At 37.4% G+C, this 11903-nt stretch overlaps 3 protein-coding genes and 1 long non-coding RNA gene across 10 annotated transcripts; 3 read left to right on the top strand and 1 right to left on the bottom strand.

Moving 5' to 3' along the window:
• Positions 1-43: 43 nt before the first annotated feature.
• On the top strand, positions 44-3914 carry AT4G32670 (RING/FYVE/PHD zinc finger superfamily protein; the record flags this gene model as incomplete). 2 transcript variants are annotated; one of them, NM_001342167.1, is made up of 10 exons in its annotated part: positions 44-119; positions 219-540; positions 683-1258; positions 1395-1841; positions 1916-2103; positions 2185-2496; positions 2570-2721; positions 2800-2951; positions 3031-3177; positions 3253-3914. In NM_001342167.1, the coding sequence occupies exons 2-10, from the start codon at positions 310-312 to the stop codon at positions 3628-3630; spliced, it is 2583 nt and encodes an 860-aa protein (NP_001320116.1). In that variant the 5' UTR covers positions 44-119; positions 219-309. The 2 variants fall into 2 exon arrangements, with proteins under 2 accessions (NP_001320116.1, NP_194993.2); NM_119419.4 differs by lacking the exon at positions 44-119 and having other exon boundaries at positions 231-540; positions 3253-3630.
• AME3 (Protein kinase superfamily protein) lies at positions 3843-7139 on the bottom strand (the record flags this gene model as incomplete). 4 transcript variants are annotated; one of them, NM_001036697.1, is made up of 13 exons in its annotated part: positions 6844-6992; positions 6672-6754; positions 6394-6514; positions 6138-6164; positions 5892-6045; positions 5747-5795; positions 5359-5473; positions 5132-5223; positions 4855-5002; positions 4678-4742; positions 4487-4584; positions 4282-4387; positions 3843-4187 (listed from the first exon to the last, which is right to left on the bottom strand). In NM_001036697.1, exons 2-13 carry the CDS (start codon positions 6735-6737, stop codon positions 4050-4052), a joined length of 1179 nt encoding a protein of 392 aa, NP_001031774.1. In that variant the 5' UTR covers positions 6738-6754; positions 6844-6992. The 4 variants fall into 4 exon arrangements, with proteins under 4 accessions (NP_001031774.1, NP_194992.1, NP_974666.1 ...); NM_119418.3 differs by having other exon boundaries at positions 6672-7139; NM_202937.1 differs by having other exon boundaries at positions 3844-4187; positions 4261-4387; positions 6672-7029.
• On the top strand, positions 5450-5768 carry AT4G08705. The gene has a single exon (NR_142222.1). It is a non-coding gene; the product is annotated as an other RNA (long non-coding RNA).
• Positions 7140-8109: 970 nt separating the features above from the next.
• On the top strand, positions 8110-11886 carry KAT3 (potassium channel protein). 3 transcript variants are annotated; one of them, NM_119417.4, is made up of 13 exons: positions 8110-8619; positions 8846-9061; positions 9155-9316; positions 9425-9482; positions 9585-9902; positions 9995-10234; positions 10320-10418; positions 10563-10595; positions 10693-10881; positions 10970-11053; positions 11145-11223; positions 11321-11467; positions 11572-11886. In NM_119417.4, exons 1-13 carry the CDS (start codon positions 8360-8362, stop codon positions 11673-11675), a joined length of 1989 nt encoding a protein of 662 aa, NP_194991.1. In that variant the 5' UTR covers positions 8110-8359; the 3' UTR covers positions 11676-11886. The 3 variants fall into 3 exon arrangements, with proteins under 3 accessions (NP_194991.1, NP_974665.1, NP_001031773.1); NM_001036696.1 differs by having other exon boundaries at positions 8312-8619; positions 11324-11467; positions 11572-11835; NM_202936.1 differs by lacking the exon at positions 11321-11467 and having other exon boundaries at positions 8303-8619; positions 11574-11813.
• The last annotated feature ends 17 nt before the right edge of the window (positions 11887-11903 follow it).

Raw genomic sequence — 11903 nt, 5'->3', positions numbered from 1 at the left:
AGACTGAAGAGAAAGACAAAGGAAGAAGTAAATAAATTTTTGGCTGTCACACAATAAATTACCGAGAAATTAGGGAAGCAACGTAAGAAAGTCCCTCTGTCGCTGTCAAAAAAACAAAGGTAAAAATACGTCATACGACGAATCATAAACGTTTGTTTCTTTTTTTTTTTCTTTTTTTTTGATTATTTATAAATTACTTTTTTTTTTCTTTTTGGCAGCCATTTTTTTCATTTGCCGCTAAAGTGAAAGTGCAGACTGAAGAGAAAGAGAGAGATACAATCGAAGTTCCAAGGTTTCTAGTTCCCGGAAATGGAGATTTCTCCGGCGGAAGACAAACTCGTTGGCTCCGGCGAAGCTGTTACTACAGAAGAAGTATCAGACATAAATAACAAAGCTGTAGACATTTGTCGGATTTGCCAATCACCGGAGGAACCAGACAATCCGTTGAGACATCCGTGCGCGTGTAGAGGCTCTCTCAAGTATATCCACTCAGATTGTCTTTTCCTCTGGCTCAATCGCCGTAAACGCAACCATTGCGAGGTTTTAAACCCCTTTTTCAAAAACTCTGTTTCTGCTACGAATTGAGTTTAAAGTTTACTTCTTTTTCAAAAATTTCCTCTTTTCTATGTGATTTGAGGAAGATGTCTCTAAAGTTTCTCTCTTTTTCTTGTTCCCACTGTAGATTTGCAAACGTAGCTACTCAATTGTTCCGGTTTATTCCGAGAACGCTCCAGAGAGACTACCATGGCACGAATTCTTGATGGGATTGCTAATGAGAGCATTACGTTTCATGAACCTGATTCTTCCTTGGATCTTGATGATGCCTTTCAACGCATACTGCTTTTCTTTTCGTCCTTGGGGCAGGGAAAGTGAGTTTGTGAACCAGACTGTTTTTGAACTGTCCTTGAGATTTCCTGGTCTGTTTTACACTGCTCAGATAGTGTCTAGTGCCACCGAGATGGTTGTTCAAATGGAAACGATAAGAGTGCTTTTAAGGAGACACCCCGAGTTCTTGCGTCGTATGATCATCTTAGAGAATGGTCTTAAAGATAGAGATGTTACTGGAATTGTGCTGCTGTTAGCAAATCATTTGCAAATTCTGTGTGATTGGTGGCATGATCAGCTCTTACAGTTGCCATTTCTCCATATCTTTCAAAGGGGACCTCTTGCACTAGCGTTTGTTCCTCGAAACACGCCCCTTCATCAATTTGGAGCCATCAGAAGGGTTTTTTCCCTTTTGAGTGACAACACTTTTGCTGTAAGTCCCAGCTCTCTTTATTCAATTACTCTTACATAAAGAGAATCATGCACTGTAGAGATTGTTGTCTTAGCTTTCCGGATTAACATTAATGTTTCACCATGTTGTGTAACAGATTCTTTTCTTTTCTCTACAGGTTCTTGCCATCAACATCTATTGGTCTTTCTTCAGGGTTCTTTTACCATTTTCGATTGGCCGAGTTGTTTTAGTTCTCCTACGCTGTCTCCCACACGGTTGGATTGCGGAAAATGCATCTGAAATGGCTGCTGGAGATATGGTTATACGCTCAGTTTTATTGGCTTGCCTTGGAGGAGTCTTTACTATGTCTCGAGACACTTATCTAACAAGCGTCAGAACGTTTTTACCGTCAGTTAAGGATACATTCATCTTGTCTTTTAAACTCGGTGTTCTGCCTTGGTTACTTGGTTGCTGGCTACATTTCTGCACTTTCCCTATACTGGGAAAGACAGCTTCCCACACCGTTGAGGTTCTTTCAGACTATCCACTCATGGCTGACAAACATTGGTTAATGGGAACGTTGTACTTGGTATCTGCTTTAAGTTGCATGGAGCTTATCCAAAAGGTAAAATTTGAACTTTTTGTTCAGTTCTCACGCATCATCTAGTTTACTCCACTTTCTCTTCTTTCTTTTGGCAGATAGTTCAGAAACGAGCCTTATGGTATCTGCTAGATGTTGCAGAACCAAACTACAAAGTCACCAAACTGCATCTTGGTCCCATTCTCTTGGCGTTTGCTTTGCATGGGACAATGGTGGTGATTGTGCTTCACTTACCAATAAAAACAATCAGTCTCATCAGCCAGTCCTTTTTCCCTCTCCAATTTGGGTAAGCTCCTCTGGACCTTACCACATAATGTTTCTAATTTCTCGATTCTTGAACAAAATGTGCCTAATAAGGGATATGCAGGGTGTACGAGGATGAGTTTGTGTTTGGCTTACTTGTTGCTTATATGTGCCTAGTAATATTCGGTCCCCGGTGGTTAGCCAATTTAATTAGACCATCCATCAGACCCATAGTTCACAAGTGGGTTATCACTATCAGTTCTTTGCTCAAGTTGAGTGATTTCTTGCTTGGAGAGCCCCGAAAACACCGTGCAAATCATAATATGAGACTTCGGTGTCTAGTATTTGGCATAGCTGAAGGCTCTATGGTCAGTTTGCATGGATCTCAAAGCGATACCACCTGTGAAAAGGATACAAACGAGCAAAGAGATAAAAGGTAGTAGTTAACATGCTTTTAATAGAGATAACTTCCTTCGCAAAATCTATATTCTGATAAGTTGAAGTCTCAGGTTTATGGTGAGGATTGGAGTGATGTTGATTCTTGCTTCTCTGAGTATGTTTCTTGTTAGTACAACCTTCATGGCTTTACCAATTCTAGTGGGAAGGGCGTTTTTCCACTCTATCTCTTTCTTCATGCTAAGTTTCGGACTCAAACACGACGGTTTGTACTTTCTTAATCTTGCTTCACACGTCTTTCTCCTTTGTATTATGCTTCTAATTTTAAAACCAATCATTTTAGATCTTTGTGCTTTCTGGATTGGATTCTGTATCCTGCGAGGAATCTATATCATCACTTGCTTTGTCTATGATCATTTCATAACGGGAAGAACCGATTTGCTTCTCAACCATGTCCTGATGTTCATACGGAATGTCTTGTTATTCTCCATATGGGTAAGAAATCCCAAAACTCTTTCACTGAAAACGTCTGAATATTATGAATTTTTGAATCATGATGTTTTGCTGTGAACAGATCTCTGTCATACCGGGAGTGCTCGGTCTCCTTATCGACCTTATGATCATCATCCCATCACAAGTTCCGCTAGGTGAATCCCCAGTATATAACTTGCTCCACGATTGGTTGATCGGTGTAGTCGTCCTACACATCTGGATCTTTCTGGTAAGATGAAACGTCTGTCCATCATTATTGCTTCAATCAAGAACTCGTTATTGTAACTGCTTTCTTCTCTCGCAGACTATGCTCACACGGATCAACTGTTTTGCAACTGTGGCCTGGCGGGAAAAGCTTCAAAGAATCAGAAGCGTTACAATCAACCGACTTCCCTTTACGTGGCTGATTCGAGATGTTATTGGTTCGATCATAGTGTCCCTTTTATTCACTCTCTGCGTTCCCTACGTGGTGGTAAACTCTCTGTTCCCAATTCTTGGATTTTCCAGTGCAGTCAACTTAACCGTCCAGCGGTTCATTTGGCCGGCGATCCTTGCCTTAATCCCCATATGGTTTAGTGTCAAGCTCATTCGTGATCTTATCCTCTACCTTCACAAGCTGGAATTCGATAATCGATACAAAGTGGGCGAGAGGCTGGTCGATTTCACTGAAGATCTCGAGTAACAACGACCAAAACCAATGGTTATTAATAGAGAATGTACCTAGTCTTCAATTATAAGTACATATACAGTTTCTTGGTGGGTGAAAGTGAAACAGTCTTCTTCACTTAAGATTGAGAATCATCGAGTCCTTGGGGCATCTTAAGTTTCATTAATATGATAATGGATGGTGCAATGTGTAGATTTTGCTTATGATATGCAATTTACACGATTGATTAGTTTCAAAATATGATGCAAGTTTTATATTCTCAACAACACAATGTACAACAGAGGTATTTTCCAGAATAAACGTAGCCAAACTCGTAACTGAAATAGGAATACTACTGTTTGGTGCTACTGAGAACGGGAGCTTTAGAGGAATCTAACAAAAAAACTTGTTACCAAGTAAAATTCTACATTTTATGGTTCTGATTTTGCTTCTTCTCAACTTGAGCTCTTAAAGAAAGGATGGTCAAGAGCTTCGTTTGCTGTGAGACGCTCAGATGGATCATATGCCAATAAACCATACAATAGATCTGCAAATCTAGATCTCGTGTTGTCAACATGTTTCGATACCATATCCTGCAAGAATTGTAAGCAGTTTCTACTTCAGATTACGGCATATTAAACAAAAGATATATCATTAGACACTAACAAGAATTAATGGTGATTAAACCTTGAGACGATCAAGTCTTTTTACAGCCCTAATACTTTCTCTAGAGTTGGCTCCTTCTGGCCAATTCAACCGACACCCTCTCCTGAAATATTTCTCAGCACCCCGGCTACAAAAACATAACGACCATACATGCAACAACCGATGAGCATTTATATCTCTGTGGACTTTTTACGCACCCAAATGTTTGTGGAAACAGAAAAGTAACCTGGCTTTTCGAGTCATATGTTCAGGTAAAGGTCCAAGCGCCCTCTCCATCATAGCTAGATGTTCTAGGTTATCATGCGTCTGAAAGAGAGCCTCACCCTGATGGACAGTTTGAAAATGTTGACAATAGTAAGTAAAACAACTAATAAACATGGAGATAAGAATTCATACAACAAAATGAAGAGACTTTACCGTGCATAGTTCAAATAGTATACAACCTATACTCCATAAGTCACACTGGTAACTCCATCCTAGACCTGCAATGATATGCCACTGATTAGTTACCAGGGAAAAATTATGTTCATTCGTTAAGCATCAGCTACGGAATCCACAAGCATCTATTGACGAGCAAGTAACTGATTAGCCTACCTAAAATGACCTCGGGGGATCTGTAATGTCTTGTTTGGACAATGGAGTGATGAATCCGGTTATCACAAACAGTACTGCCAAAATCAATCAGTTTAATGGCGCTTGACTTTGGTAAGCACCTGAAATGTGTCTCATTTGCAGCACTCCTCTGTTATTTAAAATCAAATACCAAACTGTCAAAAAGTACAAACTCTTGAAGATTTTTCTTTTTCTTTCAAAACTTTAACTACAGAGAGTGTACCCAAACCCAACCTTAACCTATTTCAGTTCTAGATACCTTATTGTCAGGAAGCTTTACATTTTCAGAAGACACCAACAGAATGTTCTCAGGCTTGAGGTCGGTGTGAACTAACTGTAACTCGTGCATATCTGTAGACAAGGAAGATTATGTTAAGAACAGAGAGGCATTAGGTAGGAACTACAGCTGCTGAACCGGGACATAAAGGTGACGTGCTAGGTACGATAATTGTATAAAATAGCAGCAGATAGGAACAATTCACAGACATGCTACAGATTCCAAAAGCTGGCATCCAAAATCCCGAACAAGGGCCAGAGGAAATGCGGAGTATTTATTTCTCTTTAGAAAGTCAAACAAACTTGGCCCAAGCTTCTCGAACACCTGGTATCACCATTAGAGTTCATTCACAGGAAGGTTCCGTTTAGTTCCAAACTTCGAAAAAATCCACATGAGTAAACAAACTACACAAACACTATACACGGAATTGGATTTCTGTCACTTGGGCATCAAACAAAGAAAGGTAGCCAGAAATATTATGATTCATTCATTTGTAACACTAACAAACCTCACAGGTCACTGAACATAGAACCAATTAAATATTAGAGATGCATTTGAACGGTGGTGGAAATCAATGAGCTTAGTTGGGATACTTACAATGCAAATATGATTTCGGTAATCAAACCAGTTCTTCATCTGTACACAGCTGCAAGGACAAAGCAGAAATGAAGAAACTGAGCAATGATATACACCTCTGAAGGAAACGATGTCATCAACTAAAGTCTAGAAGATAAATAAATACCGTGTGCGGCCTTTATCACTCTTAACAAGTTTCTGAAGTACATCAATTTCAATCATTGCTGCATCCCGGTATTTCTTAATGCTTCGAATTATCTTTATTGCCACATATTCTTTTGTATCACGATCCCAACATTCCAAAACCCGACCAAATGTGCCTACAACACCAGCAAGTTCACTGAAATGGCACGATTTGATTCACATAAACATTTTTTTTATCTCGAACACACCATGCCACTTGACAGCTAACCTTCACCCATCTTGCTAAGTATTTTATCTGTCAAAAGTCAAAACAGAACACACAATAGCGTAAGTTAAGCAATTAAAAATGTTCAGGAAGGATTCTCATCCCAATGAAACGAAAGCGAAAAAAGATTATCCCTAAGGCAATGGTGCCAAACAAAACAAAGAGTTACTAGCAACAATACACATATAGAAGCAACATAGGTAAATATCTTAGCTCACATAGAATAGAAAGTTAGCAACTTTATCCATCAAAAACTCACATCTAGGAGTGAGATTGTCCCTCAAACTGAAAACATAATGACCATCACGATCATCGTCCCTTAATGGTGGTGACAAAATCCTCCCATCGCTTCCATGTCCTTTAATCACAGCCCTTTTAGCCTATCACAAAAAAGTCAAAATTCATTCATTGTCAGCATATCAAAATCTCACCAAAGAAACATAAATGCTCGGTCTTTCCTCCACATTCTAAACCCTAATTCGAAGTTCTAAATGTCAAAGATTAATTAAAAAAAGAAGAAGAAGAAAGAGGAGCAACCTCTGGTTCAGCTGGGGCCTCGTCCCAGGTCATACGAGGACGTTTCCTGACTCGTTCTTTATCCATACTCTCGAATCCGTTAGCTATCATCACCGACGCGGAAAATCGATCACCGACACATCCAGAACGGAATCTGATGCCAATCTGCAGCTAAAAGAGGGAAAATTTCTACCAGAAACTCTTTACGTAGATGTAATCACAAGGCGGCGAATCGGGGAGAAGGTGATAATCTCCGAAAATGGTGAAAACAGAGGAATTGCTAGGGTTTGGAACTAGAGAGAGTGCAAGAGAAAGACAACTCCCAATAATTTTACCGGCCAAATCCCTTGGGGTCGAACCGCGACGACATCCACCAATTGCATTTTTTTTGCACTTTCCACCGAAAAAATTGGGTCTACACGATCACCCGGAATGTTTCGCCCACCCGGCCCAAATGAAATGTGGTGAGATCTTCTTATAATCTTGGCCCAAATTTCCATCATGGATCTTAAACGTTCGTTTCATTGTTTCTTGGATTTTTTTTCATTAACTGGTCCATCTCAAAATGGGCTTCCATAAAAATGGGCTTTTTTACAAAAGGGTTTTGTTTCATTAATTGATTTTCGTGTTTTTTTATCCGTAACAATTATGCTTTCGTTTCCTAATTTATACGAGCAAACGTAAAAATGTATAGTATTTGACTATTTGGTTTTACGTATCAACAATCAACAACATACTGTACATCAGTACATACACAATTTTTTTTTAACATACACAAACTTACTTTATGTACAAATGAACTATTAAGAAATGGCTTTAGCCTTGTTATTGCATGCATCTTCTTAATTTGTGTATGTGAAATTCTTCATAGGAGCTAATTAAGGGACGAAGACAAAGTGTATCCCCCTTCATGTATTACCTAAACGTATCTTAGAATTTCAAAACATTGTTTTCCTTAGAATTTTTTAAAAAAATTGTAAACATGCACATCCAACACTGGAAAGTGGAAAGAAGTATATATATATGATATGTTATCTCAAAAAAACTGAAATGATTGTATTAAAAACATACTAAATTCTGACTGATGATAGATATTGATACGTAATTCATTTGTTTATTATTGTTCGTTTTGTTTTCAACACTACTATTCCTGTCACGGTCTCATTTAATAACAACAACAAAAAAGACGTCAAGATTTGACTTTTGAGTTCCTCAATTTTTTCAACTCCAGTATTTAAACAGCTAATTATTACATAATTTATCGTAAGAAAAAAAAAAAAAAAAACCTTATCCCCCTGATATTGTAGATCTCGATTGTAATCACTACACCTGATGCCACATTAAATACACACAGAGACGTAAATAAGAGTCAAAAAAGTCGATGAAGCCTTCTGCATATATAACAACAAAGTTGAATATATAAAGAGTAAAATTCATCATACTACAATCTTGAAAAATTATAATTTATTAGATGGTTAAGTAAATTTGTTTTATAGTATTGTTATATTCTTTTTTTCCAAAAAATATAGGGAAAACAAAAACCAGTAAAAAAAAAAGTCAACTTAATTTGCTCACCACCTTCTTGATCATCTAAACACCTCTTTAATAATTCAAAACTAAAAAAAAAAGGTATAAATGAAAGAGACAAAAGAGGGAAGTATATATCATCAAGCTTGAAGAAGAGAGAGAAGAAGAAGAAGGAAAAAAGAATGTCTACGACGACTACTGAGGCGAGATCACCGTTGCCGTTGTTGTTGAGAAGAGGAAGGTCTTCGACGGCGTTATCGGCGTCGACGGCGGAAGCAAGATCGCCGTTATCGATACTGCAGTTCAGAAGAAGATCGAGCAAAGATGTGAGGAACATAACGTCAGTTTCGAGCAGTCTCTTGCCTGCTTTTGGGACTTTCATCGAAGATGATAATCCTTCTTCCAAACCTTTCATCGTTCTTCACTTTGATCGTCGTTACAGGTTCATTTCTCACTAACTAAACAACGAAGAAATGTTTTTTGGTTATCAAACAATAAATAGTGATTTACAGATTTCATAACTTTTCTGTTTCTATTAGTCCATAAATTAATGATCAAATGATTCGTTCATTAATTTTCATATTTTTACGTCTTAAAATTGTTATTTCTTATTAATATTCATATATCTTAATTTTTTTTTAATCTTTCCATATAAAAATTAATGGTAGGTTGTGGGAATTGTTTTTGGTGATATTGGTTGGGTATTCGGCGTGGGCATCTTTGTTCGAGTTGGCTTTCGAGAAAGCTGCCGAAGGAGCGTTATTGACCATTGATCTCGTCGTTGACTTCTTCTTCGCCGTTGATATCATCCTCACCTTTTTTGTTTCCTACTTGGATAATACTACTTACCTCAATGTCACCGACCACAAGCTCATCGCCAAACGGTAACAAATCAATTTGTTTTTATATGTTAAAAAAATAACATAAGTAAAATGAATAAGTTAGAATTGAATTATATATGTTGTGCATTATTATAGGTACTTGAAGAGCGTGGCTTTTGTGATGGACGTAGCATCAACGTTACCCATTCAATTCATTTATAAAACTATTACCGGAGATGTCGGACGAGGCCAAGCTTTCGGCTTCCTTAATTTACTCCGCCTCTGGCGTCTCCGTCGTGTAGCCGAACTCTTTAAAAGGTTTTTTCTTTACTACTTTCTATATAATATGCAATATTGAAATCCACTTATCATATAGTACATATGTGTGTGTCTATTTTACACTTCCTTTCTTTCTTTTTTTAACAGACTAGAGAAAGACGCACATTTCAACTATTTCGTGATCCGAGTCATCAAACTTCTATGTGTAAGTTTTACTTATATTGAATTATCTATATGTGGTCCATACAATCACTAAATTGGCTATGTCAATCTATGACTTTTATTCAAATTGTGAAATTTGATTCAGGTAACGATATTTTGGATACATTTGGCGGGTTGCATTTTATACTGGATAGCCTACCATTATCCAAGGCCTACGGATACATGGATAGGATCGCAAGTTGAGGATTTTAAGGAAAGAAGTGTATGGTTAGGGTACACTTACTCAATGTACTGGTCCATTGTCACACTCACTACCGTGGGTTACGGTGATTTGCATGCAGTTAATAGCCGTGAGAAGACATTCAACATGTTCTACATGCTTTTCAACATTGGCCTCACTTCTTATATCATCGGTATCATGACCAATCTAGTTGTCCATGGCGCTCTTCGTACATTCGCCATGGTATATAATCATTCATTGCTTAAACCCGAAAAGATTGTTTACTCATTCATTTACTCTACCAGTCGTACAATAATCATTCTTCTGCTGAACAGAGGAGTGCGATCAATGATATATTGCGATACACAAGCAAGAACAGGTTACCGGATACAATGAGGGAACAGATGCTTGCACATATGCAGCTCAAGTTCAAGACCGCGGAGTTAAGGCAAGAAGAGGTTCTTCAAGACTTACCTAAGGCCATAAGATCAAGCATTAACCAACATCTATTCCGCTCCATCATCGAAGAAGCTTATCTTTTTAAAGGATTCCCCGAAGGCCTCCTCGTCCAGCTGGTGATCGTCCATCAACAATTCCATTTTCTTTTGTTCCTTGTTAAACAAGGCAGTGGTAATTCATTCTTCTATGTTGTTGTTGTAGGTTTCGCAAATACAAGCAGAATATTTTCCGCCGAAAATGGAGATAATCTTGCAGAATGAGATTCCAACGGATTTCTACGTAATTGTATCTGGAGGAGTGGTATGATATATCTATATATCCTCTACATACTCATTCATTTATCCCGAAAAGATTGTTTACTCATTCATTTATCCCGAAAAGATTGTTTACTCATTCTTATTTATATTTGACTTCAACTGATTAAAAGAAAATTTGCAATTTTAGGATATAATTGCTTCCAAGGGTGTGAGTGAACAGGTAAAACTCTGAACAAATTTCAGTTATAAGAAAAACACATTTCATAAACTTAAAAGATTGAGATAGAGTATGAAGAGTTGGTTGATAAATGGTGAAGGTATTAGCGAAGTTAGGTCCCGGAAGTATGGCAGGAGAGATAGGAGTAGTGTTCAACATTCCTCAGCCTTTCACAGTGAGGACACGTCGACTTTCACAAGTTATCAGAATTGGTCATCATAAGTTCAAAGAAATGGTGCAGTCTGATAATGACGTCGACGCCAAAATGATCATTGCCAATTTCATGACAGTAAGTTTACATTCACAAAACGGTAGTAACATCAATATAGTGTTTATATTGTAACACTAATAATTAATGTTTCTTTCTTTAATTTCAGTATCTTAAGGGATTGAATGATGAGTTAAAAAAAGAAATTCCTTTTCTTAGAGATTTATTAGATGACGCAGATGCTCAGGTTCAGGTATATATACCTTCTTATAACAAATAATGCATAGTCCTCTCGTCAAAATTGTCAAGTGAGTTTGAGATGAAAACGCATTTTTTGGTGACAGGAAACAGTTCAGTCAGAGGAAACACCACAAAGTAACGATGAGGAAATAGTTACGGTCTCAAGACATGAAAATGGACAGAGTAAGAAGACATTTTTTTTTGTTGAAGACAGAGTAAAATGAACATGTTTTTTTGTATGTATAGAGACCCTTTTTTTAACAATGACATTTGATTGCAGTAGAAGAGAGAAGAAGAGAGGGAGTTCCAAAAAGAGTGATAATTCATGGACAAGCTCCTCCTAATCAAGATAACAAAAACAATGGTGATTCCAACGGTAGACTTATCATTTTACCTGACTCTATCCAACTTCTATTCGACTTAGCTGGTCAGTTTCACTCTTATGATGTCACTTCTCTTTACTTATACATTGAAAGTTTTTTAAAATTTAATATACTTTATATTGAACTCATAAAACTATGGTGGATGCAGAGAAGAAGTTGGGGAAACGAGGAAGCACGATTGCAATGGCAGATGGTGCACATGTTGAACAAATTGATGCTCTTCGAGAAAACGATCATTTATATATTTTCTAATTCGTTTATAAATATATATATTCACAATTATCACTTCCCACACAAATAATGATACAAAAAAAACTATATTTTTGTTAGCGTAAGGTGCTTATGAAAAGATGCAAAGTCAGATATATGAAAATATAAGGTGAAGATCGAATTCCCAATTCCACTATTATGAACTTGCTTCTTATCTTTTTGACATCTTGAACTTAAAATTATGTTTGATTGAAGATTGCATTAGCATAC

Source organism: Arabidopsis thaliana, chromosome 4, assembly GCF_000001735.4.
Source record: "Arabidopsis thaliana chromosome 4, partial sequence".
Taxonomy (NCBI): domain Eukaryota; kingdom Viridiplantae; phylum Streptophyta; class Magnoliopsida; order Brassicales; family Brassicaceae; genus Arabidopsis; species Arabidopsis thaliana.
This window is presented reverse-complemented; position numbering and strand designations above follow the sequence as displayed.